Genomic DNA, 22,693 nt, shown 5'->3' on the forward strand with positions numbered 1-22,693 from the left:
TTTGTTTAGAGTATCTGAAAAACAGGTTCATAAAGTTGTAGGAGATTCCATAACACTTCTGCTCAACAACACGGTTTAAAGAGACGACCCCTTCTTGGCCATAACCCTTCGTTGCCATGTCCTCTCATTATTTGCGAATATGAAAACTTCGTGCTTTCCTTTAGAGCGGGGTTTATCGACGGGAAATTCGGTTCGCCGGTAACAGAGAAGAGGGTAGCGCAAAGAGAGGTGTTGGGGAAGGGTTTGCATCCGAGTCAAAATATAGCACCGTTCTAGAGCTCTGTCCCGCTCTCCAGATGTTGGAAGTGAGAGAGATCAGGTAACGTGGGGGGGGGGGGGGGGGGGGGAGGGTTGGACGTGGGCTTTATCACCCCGGTCTATTTATTATTCATCCCTTTCATAATCTACTTCTTTTGTAAATATGGGTCGCGTTTAAACGTCAAACGATTTTTAAAATATAAATGATACATGAAACATTAATGCCACACGACCAGAGCGGTGAAGATTAGATTAGATGTGGCGTTCTTGGTGGAGATCTGTGTTTAAAGTAAGCTCGTTCCGAAAAGCTGTACAGCATCTGCCAAAGAGGAACCTGCGATCACCAGCTTCCAGCTGGGTTAAACTGCGTCCATGGCACTAACATGGAGTTTTTTTTGGCGTCAGCGTGTAGCTCCCTTCCGTGTAGACCATCTGCACCCTCTTTAATCTGCTGTTGAGTTAACTCTCAAAACAGAAACGTGGGGGAGCCTGGATTTTCACGGGAGCCTGTTTTCTTGGACGTAATTCTCATTCTCGACACAGTTACAGTGAACATACACAGAGATCCGCCAATAAGCCAGTCACCCGATTGAAGACCGCGCTCCAGTCCCGCGGGCGAGCCAATCTGCGGGAGTCAATACCGAGCCCCATAGTCTTCAAGCACAAACGATCAAAAAGCACTTACCCAATCGGCCTAAAACCCGGGGGGTGGGCTCGGTCTTGACCGGGGGAAGGGTGGGGGGATTGGGGGAAGAGAGGGGGGGGGGGAACACTTTAATTTTAATATCAACATTCTTTCTCCACACTGACTTGTACCTATCGCGTCCCGCGGTAATAGAAAAGGGGACGAGGTGGAACAATTAGGACGGTTATTTAAACCCGCTGCGGTGCAAAACGGAAAACGTTCCTACAGACCAGATTTCAATGAGAACTCCGTGGAATCGTTATGTTAGCGAGAATCGTGCAAAGATTTCTGGTTGTTTCAAAGATCGAGGAGAGATGCCGATAGATTAAATAAATGGAGTAAAGTGAGTGGGACATCGGGGTGGTCCTAATGTGAAATGACGTGGCTCCCTTTCTGTCTAGCTTCCCTGGTTAAAGTGAGGGGACATGGTTATACCGTATGCCGGTTGAAAGTAAACCGGTGTGAGATTAAATCGTGCGGCGGTACAAGAACCCAAGCAAGGAATCATAGCCGCAAGATTAGGGGGTGTAGATTTAGAAAGGACGAGGCGAAACTGCTTCTCCCAGGGAGTTGGGAGTCTGTGGAGGTGACCTCGTTGAATGTGTTTAAGACACAGTTAGGTTTTCGAATAATTTGGGGCCTTGTGTTCCAGGGAACAGACGGGTAAGGTGGAGCAGAGTCCACAGCCAGATCAGCCATGATCCTCTTGAATGGTGAAACAGACCATTCAGATAGTTGACCCTGCTCCTATTTGTCATGTTCTTATGACTTTAGTGTCGCAAACAGTTGAATATCCGCCAGCACAAGCTTCATTTAGCAGGGATGAGCGCCCACGAGGAAAGTGTTGTCATGTCCCACCCGCCCCCACCGTAATGGCTTTGTGTTACAACTTTGAACTCCTCTCTCAATGTTGTTCAAACCTGTGATGACTGAGGGGAGGTGGTTCGGCGTCGGCCCTTGTCAGCAGCGCTACCTCTCAAGTTAGATCTAGCCGTCTTCTTTTTTTTTAATGATCTCTTCCTCCACGTCCCAGACTTCCCGAGGGGATATGCGGGGGTCTGAGGGGGTCCCTTGCGCTCACCAGCTGACGACGCGTGGCTCAGAACAGTTCCTAAAGACACTGCGCGGATACACACTAAAACCGGCACAAATGCCAACGTCCCATTGTCCTTGGCTTAATTAATAACCTTACTTTCAGTCACACTCTGCAGGCTGAATCTGACAGCAGTCTGCAAGCGAGATTGACCACACATTTCAATTCGATCACACTCCCCATCCAGAAATAAATATAAAACACCATCAAGGTGGTTTGGGGTTTTCTGAGCTTAAACTATTAAACGTAGTCAATTTATTTTCGAAATATCCACCGGATAAATCACGATGTTCAAATAATTATTCAGATAATTCCATGGTAATATATTTTTCACGAATAACATAAAACAGCAATGAATATCAATGAGTGAAATCTTTCCCAACCATGAGGCAAGGACCTGCATTATTTTTCGAAGAAATTGCGAACTTGTGAATAATTTTGTTTCGTGCATAATTTTGTTATCGAACCATTGCTCGATAATAGTTCGCCGACACAATTAATCTTGTATATTCTAAGACTGCTGAGGATGCTACCTATTAGAGTAGAAGAGAATTATCTCTTATCAACTCAAGATTGGAGGCTGTGGGAAGCCAGCGTTCGTGGTTGCTGAGATGTGTGTGTGTGTGTGTGTGTGTGTGTGTGTGTGTGTGTGAGAGAGAGAAAGAGACAGAGAGAGAGAGATTGTGTCTGTGTGTGTGTGTCTGTGATTGACTGTGTGTGTGAGAGGGAGAGAGATTGTGTCTGTGTGATTGTGTGTGAGTTTATGAGTGTGTGTGTGAGAGAGAGATTGTGTCTGTGTGATTGTGTGTGTGTGAGAGAGATTGTGTCTGTTTGTGTGTCTGTGTGATTGAGTGTGTGTGAGAGAGAGGGAGAGAGATTGTGTGTGTGTATGAGTGTGTGTGTGTGAGAAAGGAAGAGAGATTGTGTCTGTGTGATTGTGTGTGTGAGAGAGATTGTGTTTGTGTGTGTCTGTGTGATTGAGTGTGTGTGTGAGAAAGGGAGAGAGAGATTGTGTATGTGTGAGAGAGATTGTGTCTGTGTGATTATGTGTGAGGGAGAGATTGTGTCTGTGTGATTGAGTGTGTGCGTGTGTGTGCGCGCGCGCGTGTGTATCCACGCGATTCCGAACATCGGCGATTTCTTGGCCTGTATCCTAGCTACCTGGCCATGGAGTTTAGAAGCTTCGAGCTAATTAGAAATATCGGGGAGAAAGGATGCAGTCAGCGGGGCATCAGTGGTCTGGCATATGGTAAATGTGCTCCACGCACCACACAAGTTTGAAGTCTCCAAAGTGTTAATGAGATTATTAAACAGGCTGCAACAAAGGTTACAGCTTGCTAGTGGAGCAGAAAAATTCGGCCTTTCAAGTGGGCTTGTAGGTGTTTTAAAGTATGGCTGACGCCAGCATCCAACTTCATCGGCTGCAGGATTGAAAGAGTGATTCGAAAGCCTGTGATGATGGGTTCCTGGATTTCTGTCTTTAACATTGGAGTGACTTCGGGAAAGGACTATTAATACCTCCCGAGATATTCCAGTCATTGTGGGGAAACTAGCATAAGTTTTAATTGTTTATACTTCTTGGCGTGAATTATTAAAAGCCATACAGAGAAAAAAAATATGAATGAAATATTCACGTGTTTAGAAAATTTACGGAGATGAAGTCATTCAGCATCGGGAGAAAGTAGTGGAGTGGTTTGTCTGTGCGGAGACCACGTTTCCCTCCGCCTGCCTGAGCGTGAGACACGTTGGGCGCAAGTTCGCATAATTTATCTTTCAACTTTATCGGCCTTTTAACTCTTGGGATCTCTGGGAACGAGAATAAAATTAATTTCGTTTTTGAAAACTGCCGAGTGCAGTTGTTTTTTTAATTCGATCTTATGGGTTTTTTTTAAATAAAAAGAAGTACAGGGGCACGAAATTGTTGCAAAAATAAATGTTGGACGCCTTCCGCGGCTTGATAAGCATGTGAACGGCGCCATGAAAATGAAGATCTTTATTTCCCCAAATTATTCCATCCATGAAACGTTCGGGACTTTTGCAATGCGTGAACGTATTATTAATATCACCGCCAAGGGACAAGACGATCGAAGCCCGTTTAAACCCTACAAGTAGGTTTTATAGATTTGAAGTCATCGCCGTCAAAATGGAATGATCCCAGTAGTAAAAATCGGAGGAATTCATTCTCACCCTCTCTGTCCGCCGAAACCATTCTATTGTTGGTCCCTTGGAGCTAACACATTATCACAAGAACGTCGACTCGACGGATTTGGTCTGGCCACATGAAGGGTTTGAAATGAGCGGTCGACCTTGCTAACCCAACGACGTAGGCTTGATCCTCTCCGAGGAACAGCGACCCTGAGCCCGCCTCTGCCTCGGCCCTGCTCGGCTCGGAGTGGTTCCTCATAAATCCCACTTGTGGACGAAGACAAATAAACGACTGGATGACCCATTCTGTTTTCAAAATTCCCCAAAGCTACATTTTTCTCTCTCAAACTATTAAATGGTAATAATGCCCGGATAAAATCAAATTATAGTCATAGCGCTGAAACAGGACCTTCGGCCCACTTCTTTCTCCTGCACTTTCTGTGCCCCTTTTTGCCCATGGACACTGACTCCATCTGCCTGCTGTAGGCCCATATTTGTCTTTCCTGACCTATTTGGGTTTGCTTAAAGCCTCTTAAACATTGCAATAATTTCTGATTCCACCTCCTTACCTGGCAGCGAGTTCCCAACTCTCTGCGAAAAATATCCCTTTAAAACTCCTTCTCTCACCTGCATCATCTGGTCAATCCCGCTACAATGGGGATCTAGTGCAGGTGAGTCGAGATGGAGTGATACCGGGTCTGTGCAGGAAAGTCAAGTTGAGGTAAAGGAATGATCGCGGAAGAGCATTGGGGCCCCAATTACCCTCAGTCAGGTTGGCTATGTTCATCCTTCCTACTGGACTCCTGAACAAGATCCTCCACTCCGAGCTCCGTCACGGGAAGAAATCATTAGGAGGACAGAGGGACGGGTTAAAGAATGAGCTCAAAGAATTCTGGAATTCCCCTGACTTTTGGGAACTCCGGCTCATGACTGCTCAAAGCTCAGGATGATTTGGGGTGGGATTGGAAATCTGGAAGCTATGCGTCGGGCGTACATAACGGCAGAAGGTGTGCACCACCTCATAAATTACCCTCCCACCTGCCCAATCAGTCTCATCAACCAACCCTGATGCTTCAGGCCCAGAGTGGAACCATGTCTGATATATGAAGGAAAAATGGCGCAGTAGATACTGGGGTCCAATAATCTTCTCCCCTTCTATCCAATTATTTCTTTCTTTCCTTCTTTCTTTCATCCTACTATTCTTCCACCTCCTTCCACAAATCATTCAGCCTTGTTGCTATTTTAGAATGTCTTGTCAACTTAATTCTTTTTAGAAATGGGAGAAGGAAACAAACTGTGATATTCCCAGTTGCCTCAAGACACTTGCAATAATAAAGAGGGCTGCAATAAATTGCAAAGAATATATGCAATTGTATATATTGTATGATATAACAGAATAGTACATCTCTGAGCATCAGACCACAAACTTTGCAATTGCGTGTGCATTGCATCACTTTTCCTTTGGTCTCCTGAAAACTTGCAGTTTTGACTTGCATTAAAGTTTTCCTAGGACAAGGATAGTGTCAATTAGCATATTCCAGAGCCATGTGATGATGGGCATACTGAAGCTCAATGTAGGGGCCACAGTATTTATGTGGGGAAGGACCATGGCATTGGGACCTGCTATGACTGGACATTAAGAGTCTGAGGCCTGTGTAAACAGCTCTTTAAGCACTTCATGGATGTGCTGTCTATGTTGGGAATATGTGGCATTGATGCATTATAAGAAAATGTATGTCATTGATGGTACAACAAGACATGTTTTGACTATATATTATAAATAAATTATACTTTTTCATAAAACATTTAGATATTTTGCTTTCCCTCTACACGTGCCTGAAATGTGCTTCCTTAAAATTGTGGAAGAACAAATGACAGCAGCATTAGGAGTTAGCTGGACAGATGCATGAATAGGTGATGTAGGGGTTGTAGACCACAGCAGGCAGGTGTGCTGTTTAACACTGGCATCATGATGAGCCCAGACATCATGGGCCTGTTCTTGTATTGCTTTATGTTCTATAAGTTAACAATTGAAGTCAAGTTTACAGAATATTAGACACAAGTCTAAAGTCTACACAGAAATACTATCTTGTCCTACCATGCGAGCATGGTATGAATGATAAATAAAGTTGACTTGAATATATTTTCAATAGAGTTAGCCCATCTGAGACTTATACAGAATGCATTTCAAAATGCAATGTGTGGAGTTCAATGGCTTGATCAGCATTCAATACCCTGGCAAAGGGTCCAAACCCAAAACCCATTGACCATTTTTCCCCCCCACAGATTCTACCCATCCTGCTGAGAATCCTAGTTTCATATCATTCGCTCATTTGTTGCCCATCCTTCATGAACCATGAGGAGGTGATTGTGTCCAACCCTTTTTGATTGTTGCAGTCCATTTGGGTGAGGTGCATCCACAATGTTGATGGGGAGAGTGGTCCAAGGTTTTGACTTGGTGATTTCGAAGGAACAGATTTTTTTTCTCACTTGGAATAAAAATGTGTACGTGTATATGAGTCATACATCACATTACTCTCTTGGATTAAAAACTCCCTATTTCAGCAATTAGACTCTTCTACTTTCAGAGCAGAGATAATAAACACAGAGTATTAGAAGAGAAAAAAGTTAAGAAATAGAAGCAGAAATACACTTTCACACCTTTCTCACGAGCAATAAACAATATAGTGGAGGTTTTAACTCAGTGCCTCTACTTTCCTGTGAAGGGATAAGGCCTAGTAAGGGTTTCATCAGGGGTTAGTGTTGGAGGACTGTGGAGTTCATGCTGGGTTAAAAGCTGGAAGGAGTTCAGGATGTGGTGGACATGTCCCTATGATTACAGAGATTATTTGGAACCGGATTGGGAATTGGGTTGTTGCTCTCAGAAATCAATTACCATTCTCTTCCTGGCATCTAATGGGTTAATTATATTTCAAGTCTTGTTGGTGTCCTTTGCGCAACTGGGAAATTGCAACATGTATCTGTCCATGTTTGTGGCAATAATCTTTCTTTTTCTCCCCCCCCCCCCTCTCTCACTCAAGTAAGCAGAACATGCTTGTAAACATGTGTTTGTGGCAATAAACTTTATTTCTCTCTCCCTCCAGAACGCTTACGGTACATACTTACTCCAAAAATAGTATTTATTCTTTCACTGAAATTAACATCTAAAAAGAAAGAAAGAAAGAAAGAAAGGGCCTACACCCACCCAAGCAAGAGGACCCCAACAATTTTGATCGTCAGCAGTTTCCCCTGGTCCATAACTTGGGAGGCATCTCAGTGAAGACAGACCTCATGATGAAATTCATCACAGCTGCTTGAAATTCCAGACTGACTCCAGAAGACACAGAAAACATTGAGGAACCGAAATTAAGTATAGAAGTTTGGAGAACCTAGAAGCCCTTTCCTCAATGGCGGGAAGCAACCAAAGAGAACACCAAAAGGTTTATCGTTGTCAAACGTGATCGGAAAGTAAGAGAAAGTCGCAGAAACCTGCTTCAACACCTGAAAAAACAAACCCAACCCCCAAGCCTTCCAGGAAACAGTCTATTCCTGAATGGTTACAGCCTACCTTACAGAACACTCAATACCTGAATAGATATTTACATGTTATTTTAATAATTATTAGTCTAAAATACCAAAGTGAATATTTGCCAAAATTCAAATTTGAGAATATGCCGGAATTGTGAAATTGGAATGTTGGATAGGGAATGTCTGAGGCTGGGAATCTCTGGACGCGTGTGGATACCACATGAAGTTAATTCAGTCCCTAAAAGATAACATTGGTGGTCAAAATCAAGTCACGGCGATCTTCTTTTACATCTATCCAATTACAGAATTGCTTGACTGGGTTTATGCAGCACATAAAAGGTAGTTGACATGAAACTTTAAATTCGTTTCTCCTTGCACTGCAATGGTTTTATTTCGGACTGCGGGCTTTGGGAATCCACCAGTGTGTGCTCTGATCGGCAGGGGGGCACTGCTCTTTATACCCCTGGTACATCGGCGGGTTGGTTCAGTGTTTCCCCAACTGCCACTCACCATGGCTGGAGAACGAACGAACCCTTAGGTTCGAGTTACCTGCAGGGAGTGTGGAGCAGAACCACTGAAAACGCGAGAAGCGGGTGAACAAATTTCCTGTCATCCAGCCTGATTCCAGAGAGTTTGCTTTAATCAACTTCTGTTTATTTCGCACGCTTGGTTGTCCCTTTTTATGTCAGAATTCTTGCGTCGCGACTAAAAAAAAAATCCCCTTTCAAACATAGTTTTTTTTTCATGGTGACTTTATTTCGAAATAAACCCAAAATGACCGGAATATTAATAGATGCATATTCAATAATTAAATAAGTGCATTAATATTTAACGGGGTAGTTATATTTTCGATCAACAATTAACTGTTGAACTTTGGACCGAAGCGTTCCAAAATTAATCAGCTTGCAAACTTCGGCAATGACATGCTGGATTTAGAAACGCGCTCATACTGCCCGAAAAAATCTGCTCGTAAAATAGCAAAATATGCAATTTTAAGCACATTGAATTTTGCATCATCCGCGATATCACATTTCGGTGTGTATTACAATCGACTCTGCGTGACTAATGCGGCGTATTTACTTATTTATACCACCTTTAAACAAGTTAGAGAATTCACCTGCAAAGCGAAGACCACTGGAACAAGTCAGTCAACTTCAGGTCACGATAAAATTTGGACCCCGGGGCTAATTTTAGGATTAAATTGCGAAGGAAGTCTTCAGAAAAGTTGGCCCTAACCGCGGAGCGTTTTCCGCTTCATTCAACCTGCGTCTGAACCTGCGCTTCTCCAGTGAGCAAGTATGACGTGAAAAATTAGCACCATTTCTTCCTTTACAAGTGCCTCCTGACCGGCTGAGTATTTGCTGTTTTGATCTCAGGTATCCAGTAACTGCGCGGTTTTATTTTCCATGCACAAATGCATCGCCTGATCCAATCCGTGCAAAACACTGAACTAAAATGGGAGGTGCAAGGTTCCCCTTTACGATCAGCGGATCACCGGCGACTTGTTCGTCGCATCTCTCTCTTTCACACACACACACTGTTATCTGCAATGGGTAGATAGTTATAGGAGTTCAAATTAATTTTACCATTTGTGACTTCCAAAAAAACCCTGTTTCAATTCAAATTAGAATGCAGAATTTTTTTTGAGTGTAATTATTAGCATTTTATTAGTTTACTTCCAAGCATCTTCCGGGGCAGTAAAGGACAACTCTCAATAATTGCAGATGCTGGAAGCTCGAGTTAACGAAGAGCAGATGGAGCTGCTCTATGGGCCAGGCAGCATCCATGGCGGGACATGGTCAATCAACGTTTCGGACAGAGATCCTTTAGAAATGCGATTCCAGACCGACCCGTGGCTCTTGGGAATAAACACGGGCTTTGTCAGTGGCAACTGCCTCTCTCGGGTACAAAGATTGGAAAACGGCTATTCGGCCCACCTTATTCATGGTGGCCATCCCGAATCAGGACAACTTCTCATCAGTGGTCACTCCCAAAATCTGACTCACGTGGTTAAAAATGACACAAAATCCCTACATTTATTCGATAATTAATTCCATAGCAACAAACTACTCAGCTAACATGCATTTAAAGATGGTAAGCAAATAACAAGTACTCCAAATGCGTATTTTCAGATTCATTTATTTCATATTTTTAAAAAATCTCGAAGCAACAGTACACAAACGGTGGCGAAGGGTTGCTAAATTTAAACGAAACTTTCATTTAAAACGATGCATTTTTCCATCTGCGCGCTTGGATTTTTTGGGGATAATTATTCCTATTTACACACACACACAGACACACACACACGTAATTGAACGGAACAAGCGATCGAAAATACACACTTCAATTAGCAATAAATAATAATTCTATATTTCCAGCCGCCAAGACACAGAAAACGACCGGAAGACAAAATGCTGAACACATCGCGAACCATACATATATATATATATATATAATCTATATATAAAACACCGTAATGCAAGTTTGCTACTTAAATATTTCAACGATAGAAATTGGCAGTTTCACTTCTCGGGCTGTTTTTTTTATATAAAGTGCGTGCATTGCAAGAAACATCATATGGAATTCGTATAAAATTAGCATTTTTACATTAAAACCCCAAAAATATTCTATTAGCATTGAGGATCAGAGCAAAACGAAAATAAAACCCCAGAGTCGTGGAAGACAGATTATTCCCCCCCCCCCCCCCTTGCACTTGTTGCATTTATTGGTAATTTTGGGATTGTCGCAGTCCAGAGAGTTCCTCGTCCTCGCTCTGCAGATCCAACGGGACGTCCTCGGAGTCACTGTAGTGGGAGTGCGGGGAGAACTCGCCGTCACTCCGGTGAGAGCTGGGGGACGTCTTGCTGCTGTGCTGGGCGGCCAATTCTTCCTGTGACAGATCAAGGGGCCCCCCTTCCTGAAAGGAGAATTGCACGGGGAAGCCGGGATGCGGGTGACGCCTGCAGCCTGGGGTAGCGATGCCTGGAGCCCGGGACGAAGTTTCGCCCTTGGCCACCGGCTCGCTCCCTCCTTGCAGCAACTCCGCCAGGGCGCTGATGTAAATCTGCGCCATCTGCAAAGTCTCGTACTTCGAGAGCTTCTTGTCGTTGTTGAACGATGGAATGACGTTTCGGAGCTGATCGAAGGCGTGGTTCAAGCCGTGCATTCTCCTCCTCTCCCTCGCGTTGGCCGCCAGCCTCCTCTGCTTCTGCACGCCGCTCACATGCCTGCTCGGCGGCGCCCGCTGCCTGCAGCCCAACTCCTGCAAACCCACGCCCTTCAGTTTGCAAAGCTCCCGCACTTTGAGCTGTGGACTCTTACACGGTAGCGGCGGTTCCAACTCCACTCTGGGCCCTAGCAGCAGTAACTCGTCCGACGGTCCAGGTGCCAGGTAGTCCCCGTGAGCCGGGCAGGTACTTTGCAAACTGGGTGCAAGCCAACCTCTCGGGTCGGTATCCAGGAGGGAGAGCGAAGCCACAGCCGCCGGGGGTGGATAACCTGGAGCATTCTGCTGCACGCACCTGCCAGCCACCAGCTCCTTCATTCCCGTCCAGTCTTCCGAATGCATCTGGCTCATTACAAACTAATTATTGTAAAGAGTCGAGCAGGGAAGAAATTCAAATTAAGTAAATGGGAGAGAAAAATAAACGCAGAAAGTTGTGTTACTGCTTCAAGCGCTGGTGCCTTTGGTTCTCGCGTGTCTGCAGGTCAACTACAATTGCACAACAAACACTGTCCGCACAGGCACTCTGGCACGCACCTCCAAGAAGTGTGCAGGTAAATCTTCTCCTGTTGCTGCAGACGGACCGCGACCGCCTTTAAATGTGGCACGCGCCGCCGGGATCAAAGCACCGCTTTTTTTTCTCTCTGCGCTGCCGGGTGTGAAAGGGGGGGGGTGCTCGCGCCGGTCGCGTGTTGAGAACCAATCGGGTCGCGAGCCGGCGCGTGCGGCCAGCGAATGGGCGAACGCGGCACCCTGCGCTCATTAAAGCAGGGCACATGAAAAGGGGCCGCCATGCAAATCGAGGTGAGAGTCCGCCCAATCGGAGACAATGGTGGGCGTGGCTACGCGTGCGGGTGCCAGGTCCTCTCGGCCCCCCACCACTACGACTTGCTTCTTTTGTATCAATGAAGGGCGGCCACGCTGGTTTCCCCCGCGCCCCGCCCCTTCCAGCAGCGCTTATTGGCTCTTGCTCGCCCCAGGCAGCTCTTCTTCCCTCCCCCCTTAACCCAATCCCTAGGCCGTTCCGCACCTCACGCCAGCCACGCGCCTGTCTCCTTGTCTGCACACCTGGGGACTTTCGCCTCTCCGGACTACTCAGCCACTCATTCACCCGTTTAACCCCCTGCACCCCTGCCACTGAGGAGGACAGATTGCACGCATGCTGCTGGGGAAAGGTAACGCGGTTTCAAGCCACGGGAGGCGGAAGAAGGTCGGAGGAGGCATTCGTCAACGTTCATAATTCCGCAAAAGGAAGGATGGAGTTGGAGGCAAAATGCTTTGCAAAGTTTAAGAGGTCTCGATGTCACCTCAAACGAGAAACTCACGCAATAGGTTGATCTTCATTAAGTTTCCCAGGAGAAGCTATGTAGTGCAACTCTGCAGGGCCATTGATCACCGCCTTATTTAACTGATTTCCATCAATCAGTTCCAGAGATGGTAACGAGGGATGTTGGCGAGGAGCACGGGGAAAGATAGCTTTCCAAAACACTCCATTCGCCACGGGGAAGCTCGGTTTCCTCGCTTTTGTGACGTGCCCAAAATAATTTACCTGATGCATTTAAATCAGGTGGTGTAATTGCCAATGGTGAGCACTGCAGACAACCATTTCGAAATGGAAGAAACACTCACACTCTCTCGCACCCACCTCCCATCATCATCTGTAATACACATTTCGAGCTTATTTTATAACTTCCAATCACATCCCCGTACTAAAACGCAAAACAATCCAATCGACTTGAGTTCTGTCTTAAACGTTCAAACATTTCAATTCATGCCACCAGTTCCAAACCTTATCAAATGCAACGTAAGCGGGACGGGGGGTTAAGTAGACAGTGGACTCTGTTACTTTTTATATGCTATATAATAGCGATCAATCGCACCTCGTGTTGGGCAGTTCCAATTCGCAACTTAAAGCCGAGATTCATGGTGACTCATATCTACATGAGGATTTTATGACTGGAAAACCATTGTACTGTAATGTGGAGAAACGTGCCTCAGAGAAGCACCGTGTTAAACCTATTAAAGGATTAACCTCCCACTGCGGTATGTTTACTTTAGAACTACATTGTCGCAGCAAGCATTCACTTTTCCTACTTTAGCCCTTGGTTCAACCAATTTTTCATTAATTTAACAAAGGAGTGCAACACTCCTGAATGATTCTGCTTTTCCTTTAAAAGAAAGATCAATTAGAACATTTCCCTTTGCAGTTAAACCATGTTCAAGGGGGCCCTTCCGTGGGGTTTCAAGAAATGCATTATTGTGCCGTCCTGTCTTTTGACAACCCATGAGATAACTGCTTCTTTGTGCATGAACTAGATTGACAGAAGAGTTTTTTTTTAGTCTGAAAGTCTGCAACGCCCAGATCTTTCCTCTTTGTAACAAAGGCCGTGTTAACGGGAGTACACGAGAGCCTGTCGAGAGAAAATATCGAGGAGAGAAATCCACTCCTTTCACTTGAAAGATAACGCTAATTAACTCTGTAGATTGTCTTAAAACAAACACTATCCAATATTTTGTTTTTGCTCAGCACGGAGTCTCAACCGTGGATTTTCTCCGCAATTCTCATATTCCATAGCCCCTAGTGTCTGAGCGACAATGTGGACTTGGATGTTTTAAGGAGACATTGACCGTTTGTTTAATCAAAAATCAAACGACAGCTACTAGCCAAGGTTAACTTACATATACTTGCAGCCGTTTATGGAGTGGTTGAAACTTAGGGCCCTGAATCAAACAGAATCAATCGGCCAATCACACACTTCCGACGTCCCTCCATAAAGTTTTACAACATTTTCATTCTTTTATTTCAAGTTTATGATCGAATCAGTTCGCACCAAACATCCAGGTGGTGCGTCTGAGATCAAAGTAACAGGTATCTTTAACGATAGTATTCTTTTTATTTTGCTACGACCGGCTCAGCAGTGGTATTAATTTTATTTTCCACTGTAGAGTATCACTTTAACCTCACAGCTCCCGAACACTCCCAGGTTGTTCGAATTTGTTTTCTAACCTAATCTACAAATTACAGAGAGAAAAAAACAACCCGCTTTTCTTTGAACAACCGACTCAAACAAGTTGGAATTTGCACTGGGCAATAAAAATGTAACCAGGATTGTCCATCGTTTGAGCAGCGTTATCCCTTTTGTTAGAGCAGCGATATTTTGATTTTTTTTTCCCCCTGATATGGGAGGTGTAAGGCTTGTTTAAATCCGTGCCATTTTTACAAATCTTTCTCTCTCTCTCTCTCCCCCTCCCCCCCCCCCCCCCCCCCCCCCCCCCCGCTTGAGTTTCCTGCCTTTCTCAATACGGACAAGTTCACTCTTTTGATCTGCTCGCGGCACGCCCGGGTTGGGTGACTGCTACAACGCGAATCACTCATCTCGTTCCTGTGGTTGGGAAGCCGCCTCCGCTTTTCTGATATCTAAGTGTCAAAGATTGTTTCATGCGTACATTTAACGTGTGCATGTGTGAAACGAATGCACGTGAATCTATAAATGAAATGTGCGTAAATGTATATAAATATCATGTTCTGCTCATCTCTACAGATTATCCGTGCCATTTGTAAGGCCAGCATTTATTGTGCATTCAGATGATGGCGATGAGTCGACTTGAACGATTCACGCCGGCGGAGAGCCCTAAGAGTTAAACGTTACCCCTTTTTTCTTTCTCTACAGACGCTGGCTATCGAGTAATTGCTGCAATTTCTGTTTCTTATTTCAGATTTCTAACATTTGCAGTTTTTGGATTTTTATGGAACACAGAACAGGCCGTTCGGCTCACTAGTCTATGCAGAACGTGACATCCAAATTAAACTTGGTAGGCACCCTGCATATTCATGTGCCGACCTCGAAGCTTCTGAAACGTGACTATTGTATCTGCTTTCACCAGTACTGCTGGCAGGTACCACCACTCACTGTGTAAAAAAAAACTCCTCACATCTGTATTCACGAGCTCACGTTTACAGCTGGTTGGTATCTCTATTCATGAGATAGGTCTGGCATATTGGCGTGTTTGCATATATATATTATTAATGTTAATTTAAAGAAACAGTTCTGCACGGTAACAGGCCCTTCTGTCCCAAGAGCCCGTGATGCCCAAAACAATCTCCATACGTTTTTTGGAGGGTGGGAGGAAACCGGAGCACCTGGACGAAACCCATACAGACACTGGGAGAATGTAGAAACTCAAGGCAGACAGCCCCGGATTCGAACCCAGCTCACTGGCTCTGCGCTAACCGCTGTGGCATGAACGAACATCACGAATAAATACAATTAAAAGCCCCCTTTACACTCGGCAGCATCCCCGCCCTCCAACGCGCTTGCCTAATCTAATTTACACTCCTGGGCGAAAGTTTTATTTTGCAGAAGGTTTACATGTAAAACGATTCAGGAGAGGGACAAAAGAGTGGTTGCGCGCTGTGACCTTTCAGGTGTCTTGGGAGTTTGAGACACACGGCGGCTGTGGGCAATGGAACCCTCAAAACCAGGTCAATTCACAGCAAAATAAAAATCTGCTGGAGGAACTCGGTGGGAGAAAAATAACTTCTTCAGGGTACAAGTCCCTCGAAGAGACTTCACATCTGAGCAGCCAAATGGGGGTTAACAAGGAAATCTGCAGACGCTGGCGTTGAGGTTTTCCAGCACTCTGCCAAAAAAAAGGTCATTGTTTTAGGCAGGAATCCTTCGTTAAGGCTGAGAGCGCAGAGGGGAGGTAGTGGAACGAGGACTCTCTCCCCTCTGCAATCTCCGTCTTGATGCATGATGCAGTTTTGATACTGCCTCAAAACACCGAATTTCCTGACAATAAATTCTGATTCTGCTTTCGGCCCGAAGCAAATGACAATTTTTTTTTGCCCCTCCACTTGATCCTTCTGGACCTGTTCAATTCCTCCAGCAGTGTTTTATTTCCCTCCAAATTCCTGCATCTGCATTCTCTCGAAGGTCGACGCATAAGCAGAGGATAAAGAAATGCATGGGAAACCCGATGAACAAAAAAACCCCAATAAATGATAATTAAGGGGTTCCTCGCCGAGAAAAGATGAGATGGTGCGGTGGAGACGGACGAGCTGGCGATGCGGGTCATGAACGAAACGACCGCACGTTTTGTGGGCGGTTTTATTGCAGATGCATTTCGCTGCCCGAGTGGGGAAATGAGCGCAGAAGTTTTGTGCTGCAGCAGCGATGTTTGTGCTATGTTGAAGTGTGGCGGGACTTTCCAACAACTGTGAATCGATGCCCCTCACTGATGCGTTCGAGAGACCAACCCCAGAGCAAGCACCAGGTTGATCATTGTAACTCTGGATTATTAAAGTGTCCTCGGCACAATGGCTTTCTGTGTCCCATTGGCCACGCTCTGCTTGTTCCTTATAGAGTGCGAAGGGAAAATGTTCCCCCTGCACATTATTCAGTCTGGATACCAGTTAATACAGCGCGGTCTCTATGGCAATCGCAGTCCCGACTCCCTCACATAGAAACATCCCAAATCAGGAGTCAAAATACAGGGGCGGTATTGGAGGGGAAAATTATAAATCGTTCCCCCCCCCTCTCAACAAGAAGTTGTGAATGATCAAAAACTGCACTTTATCTGCCAATTAAAATCGCGAACGAACTCCCACTTTCTTTTTACTTACTCCGCGTGCTTCCTTGCCTTATTTAGTTAACCTGGTCTCTCCGGAACATAAGAATTGCTGACGTGAACTTAATTCTGCACCTCTTCGACCTCAACTTGCATTAGAGCAGCCCCCCCGCAATTTGTTTGAATTTCGATATGAAAATGAATGATATCGTTCACTTGTTGAACATTTTTTTTGATGGAAGATTCATAAAACTGGTTTTATTATAATTTCGAAAGGAAAATAATTATGAAATCTAGATACGGAAAAATGATTGAAAACAGAAATATAAAACATCTTTATTTTGCTCGGTTTTTTAAATTTTAGAGTAAATCCCTTGAATTCATTTTTCAGTTACGTCTTTCTCCAAAGAGGAAGATATACATACAGTGTGTATACTGTTTCGAGCCCAGAGGACCCCCAAACCCAGCAGCAATAGAAATTCACCAAGTCAATGGTTACTTAAACAAAAATTGCTTTTAATTATCTTTAAACAGGATCAAACTTTAACTTATTGCTATTAACTTAACCCCCTTCTAATTCTAAGTGCACACTTATGTCATGTGTAAGTTCAGAAAAGTCCTTTAATTCACAGTCCAATCTCACTTCTCATTCCTCCACATTATCTTCAGGCAATTCTTATACTGTACACAGAATTTAACATTTATGAATTTCACCAGGCTTTGGTGCTTGAAAAGTTAATGGTTACTTCCCAGGAAAGCTCTTGACAGTTTTTAGAGTGAGATTTGTTGATCGTTGGACACCTACAACTGATTCCTTCTGATCAGCCTCTTCAGTGTCTTGCCAAAGAAACTTGCCCCATCAGGGTTTTCCAGATGATATTGTCTTTCTTTAAGGTCACCACAGTGTTCCTTTTTGTTTCCATTATTTCAAGTGAAACATTATACAGCCAGCCATCTCCTCATGTATGGATCACAATGGCTTTGAAGAGGCTGAATTAAGAACTCACAACTTGTCTTCAAAATGGGGGTTTTCCACAAGTTTGTCAGCTTCTCATATTCTAGTCCCAACTGCTGAACTGCAGACCTGTAGAACTGAATTCTCTCTCTCTCTCTCTCTCTCTCTCTCTCTCTCGCTGAGAGAAAAAAGCCCATTTGACTCTCTCTGATTGCAAACCACATGACCTTCCTAGAACAGCAAAATGCCTTCAAATAGATTGCGGCACCAGACCTAATCTTCCAAGTTCATTCATCCTTTCCAAAACAATGATCATGTCCAATTAACACCTATTTGTGAAGTCCTTGTAGGCATTCTTCAAAGTTTTTGCAAAGGCACTCGGAGCCTGGACTGTCTGGCTTAAGCTGAACTCTGGCATTTTAAATGAGATCTGTTTTGTGAAATGTTTTTGTTTGTGACCTGCACTAAAAAAAACCTTCCACTATTTATCTCATTTAAAACATATCTATTTACAATATAAAATATAACATAATCTGTCATAATATAAAGAAAACACCTTGCCACCCATAGAGTGAGAACCAAATCTGTTAGGTGATCAATGTTACTTGTGACAGGTGCTTCTGTAATTCATTCTCAGATGAGAATGCAGTTCGAAATGTGTGTTTACTTTTGTTTCTCTCTTTGGAATGAATGGCGCCTTATTGGAAAAAAAAATGGTAAGTATCCTTGTGGTGGATATAATGCAGTTCTATCCGATCCATTTCATTGTGCATTTATTTAGAATTTTCTTGGCATGACTTTGAGAACCCTTGCATACTTCTGTCACATTGCATACACAGACATGTTACAATCTTAATGGGAGTTAATGTGACTGGAGCTATAAATATATTCCCATTAAAATATTTCCATGCATTACAAATAATTTAACAAAAATCCAACTTCACCTCGTGTTACTTCACAATATTACAATAATGTGTCAGATATTTATAAAATATTGATGGAAATGCCCAGTAATCAGATCTTTCCTAAAACCTTGAGCAGTAAGAAGAAGGAAAATTATTACAGATACGGAGAACTCTCATTTCACAAAGTCTGAAAGAGGTTAGAGATTGCAGGGGTATCTTAAAAAGAAATCAGGAAAGCAAAAAAATGGTGCATGTCAACACATTGACAGATAACATCATCAAACCACAGAAGTGTTTCATAAATGCAAAGGAAAAGGTGATAAGAAGGCATAGAATCATAGAACCACTGAACAATACAACACAGAAACAGGCCATTTAGCCCATCTAGTCTGTGCCAAACTATTCTGCCTTGTCCTATTGACTTATGCATGGAATAGACCCTGAAAACAATGAGGACAATTAGAATTTTCTCTGTCAATCTGGGATGGAAGTTGGAGATAGGTCAAGATTTGAATAAATACCATTGTCCAAAATGTGATGCAGACATTCATATCAAAGAAGAAAGTGGAGTATCAAAAATGCCAACTATGGAGTCTAGTGCAGGTAAAAGTAGAATCATTAAGTATGAACAAATTACATCCCAAAATAAGTTGTGAGGAACAATATAAGCTCTGATTATTATTTTCTCCTTTCTGTCTTTGCAGGCTGAACAGCATTTAATTGCCCATTTAGTTTGGCAGGGTGGGGGTGGGGGTGGTTGGAATCTGAATGAGAGTACGGAGGATAGTGAGGAAGAACACCTGGACTGGAAGGAATGGAGGGAATAGAATGTAACAAATGAAGGAGGGAAGAAGGTAAAGGTAGTTTGTAACAAAAGGAGTATATGTGGAGGACAGTCTCTCAAGTGCATATATTTTAATACAAGGAGCATTGTAAATAAGGAGGATGAGCTTAAGGCATGGATGGCCACATGGAAATATGATATTGTGGCCATCAGTGAAACTTGGTTGCAGGAAGGGCATGTTTGGCAATTAAATATGCCATGATTCCGTTGTTTTAGGCATGATAGAACAGGGGGGTGGGGTTAAAAGATGGAGGAGTTGCATTGCTTATTAGAGAGAACATTAGAGCAGTGCTGTGCCAGAATGATTTGGTGGGATCATCCAGTGGGGCTATTTGGGTAGAATGGAGGAATGACAGAGGCATGAATACATTAATGAGAATGTATTATAGACCACCAAATGGGCTGAAGGAATTGGAGGAGCAAATTTGTAAGGAAATTGTGTATATGTGTAATAAACACAAGGTGGTAGTTGTGGGAATTTTTAACTTTCCGAACATAAACTGGGATGCCCAGTGTTCAGGAAAATGTTCTTAATCAATATGTAGAGGAACTGACTCAAGAAGGCACAGTATTGGATCTCCTATTAGGGAGCGAGATACGTCAGGTAACAGAGGTTTGTGTTGGGGAGCACTTTGGGTCTAGTGATCAGAATACTATTAGTTTTAGGATAAGTAATGGAAAAGAATAGAGGTGGGCCAAAGGTGCAGATTCTTGATTGGAAGAAAGTAAATTCCTAGGGGATGAAAAAAAGATTCGGAGGGTGTGGATTGGGATAAGATATTTTCAGGGAAGAATGTAGCTAATAAACGGAGGATATTCAAAGGAGAAGTTCTGAGTACAGAGTTGGTCTGTCCCCATGAGGATAAAAGGAAAGGTTAGAAACTGTAGGAAGCCTTGGTTTTCAAAAGTTATTGGGAACTTCTCTGGACCCTCTCTAACGGTTTAAATATGGGACACTATTTTTCTGTGTTGCATAATTAGACCTTAATTTCCCTTTGACAATAAATGTCAGACACAATGGAACATCTTTGATGATGAAATACAATGTAGCAAATAAAGTTTTGTCTTAATGGAACTGCAATGATGCGGTCAGAATACACATAATGTAGTCCAATCGCTACATCAAAAGAGAGGGAATTTTTATATATTTTTTCTGGATCTGAGTGATCTGGCAGCATCAACACCTATTGCCCATCCATAAAGTTTGTGAGCATCCTTCTTGAACCACCACCATTCTTGGAACCACTGAAGTATAATCTCAATGTTCTGTTGGGAGATTTAGATCCAGCTACGATGGACTGGGAATCTCTTTCCAGGTCTGGGTGCTCTGCAGCTTGGATAGGAACTTGCATTTGGTGGTGCTCTCATAAGACTTGTTACCATTCTAGTTCTTGTGGCTGAGAACATGTCTAGATTTGTAAGCTTTAGTGTCATTTTAAAATATTATATCTTGCCTGCCCCCAACCAGATAGCACCAATATATATGCCATTAATTTCTGGTAACCTGTGCTGTGAATGTTGGTTACAATTTATTGGAGAGAATATACAGGAGTCACTATCATTTTGTCCATAGGCTGTCTGAGCTGATGGTGAATAAATTCAATCAAAGATCCAAAATTTTCAATAAATGCTCTTGTGTTAGGAACTGGGACTGGAAGTTACATTTGGTAAATTGTGAAGGTTGAATAGAAACAAGTTACATCAGATGTGGAGCTGGAGACCCGAATTGTCACTGTCATGCAATTCAACCTCATGCCCAAGAAGAAAATTATACCAGATAATCAATTAGATGTCAAATCCATACAATTATCATTGAGCAAAGGCATTTGGCAAATATAATGAAAACATATTGAGTATAGTATCACTCCTTACCAGACAAAATTGAGAGAGTAAATAGCTTCAAGATATTAGGAATACATATTTCCACTGACCTGACTTGGGACAATCACGTTGATGCGACGGTCAAGAAAGCTCACCAATGCCTATAATTTCTTTGAAGGCCAAGGAAGTTTGGCATGTCCACCTTGTCCTTCCATAACCTCTGCTGCTGCACCTCTGAAAGCAGACTTGCTGGATGCATCAGAGCGTGGTCAGGGAACTGCTCTGCTCAAAATTGGAAGAAACCACAGAAAGTGGTGAATGCAGCTCAGAATATCACCTGAAGTCACCCCCCCCTCATAGACTCCAGCTACACCTCCCCTGCCTGGGAAAAGCACTCCAAACACACTCTTTTCTATCTCCTCTGATCAGATAAAAGGCTTAGATGTATGAACACAGATATCAACAAGCTAAAGTCAGTTTCTTTCTCACAGCCATTAGGTTCCTGAATGAACCCCCTAACAGTACTCTCATGCTGCCTTTGCTTGGTGTTATCTTTCTTTGTGTTGCAGTTTGAATGGCTGTTTGAATGAAAGAGATAACCTGATGGTCTGCTTGCAGAAGAATCCTTCTCCCTGTACTTATAAAAATCTTATGTTTCCATCAAGTTTCTTTTCTAAATTCCAGCAAGTGCAAGTCTAGCCTGTTCCATCTTTTCATATTGGTCAATTTGTCCAATCTAGGTATTACTATGGTAGACTTTATGTACATTTCCTAAAGCATTAAAATCTTTTCTTAGATAAAGAGACCAATACTGGTCATAGTGGTCCTGATGTGGACTCGCTAGTGTCCTCAATAACCAAAGCATTATCTCCCTGCATTTACATTCATAATCCCAAGTAATAAACAATATCACTCCATTAGCCTTCCTCACACTGAAATGGCTAATTGTATCCCTGATTCTACCAAGCCTTTTTACCCTTTGGGCATCATCTGTCTTCATTTGTAAGTTTGAGTCTGTTTTGGATTTTCCAACATGGAAATGGCTTTGGTCCTACTGAATCCATTAATCATAGGCTCCTCACTTAAACCATTCATTTAAAACCTCCCATCAATTGCAGGCATCTTTCTGAGGACCCCAGCATCCTGGTCACAACTCACAGCCTCTTCTCACTGCTACATTCAGGCAGAAGGTACAGAAGTCTGAATACAAGCACCTCTAGCTTCAACAACAGTTTCTTTCTAACAGCTCTTGAACTTATGTACTGTTGCATCATTGCAAGTCATTTTTTTTTGTTATTGGATTACTCTGAATACATATATTCCATCTTATGTATTTATTGTCTCTTAGTTTAATTCAATTAGTTTATGCTTCGAGTTTTTATGTTCAGCTGCAGCAAGTAAGAATTACAACATGTATGACAATAAACTTGCTATCATTATCATTTATTTCATTTAACTTGGTTTCTGGATTTCCCACATTGTAATTTCAAAATAACTTTACTAACTGCAAGAAATCCTGAAGTTGAAAGGGGTTCTATAGAAATAAAAGTATTTTTCTCTCTCTTGAACTCCAACCCACATCCTTTGATCTCTCAAAGAAAAACTGCAACTGCTGTAATCTGAAGTAAAAACCAAGTGCTGGGGGAAAGCTCCTGAAGGATGGTC

The 22,693-nt window shown here is 43.2% G+C and overlaps 1 protein-coding gene across 1 annotated transcript; it reads right to left on the minus strand.

Annotated features, from left to right (window-relative positions):
* Positions 1-10,431: 10,431 nt before the first annotated feature.
* atoh1a (atonal bHLH transcription factor 1a) lies at positions 10,432-11,286 on the minus strand. Its single transcript, XM_069922829.1, has one exon. The coding sequence runs from the start codon at positions 11,284-11,286 to the stop codon at positions 10,432-10,434; it is 855 nt and encodes a 284-aa protein (XP_069778930.1).
* Between the last annotated feature and the right edge of the window lie 11,407 nt (positions 11,287-22,693).

The sequence above is a fragment of the Narcine bancroftii genome, chromosome 3, assembly GCF_036971445.1.
Source record: "Narcine bancroftii isolate sNarBan1 chromosome 3, sNarBan1.hap1, whole genome shotgun sequence".
Lineage (NCBI taxonomy): Eukaryota > Metazoa > Chordata > Chondrichthyes > Torpediniformes > Narcinidae > Narcine > Narcine bancroftii.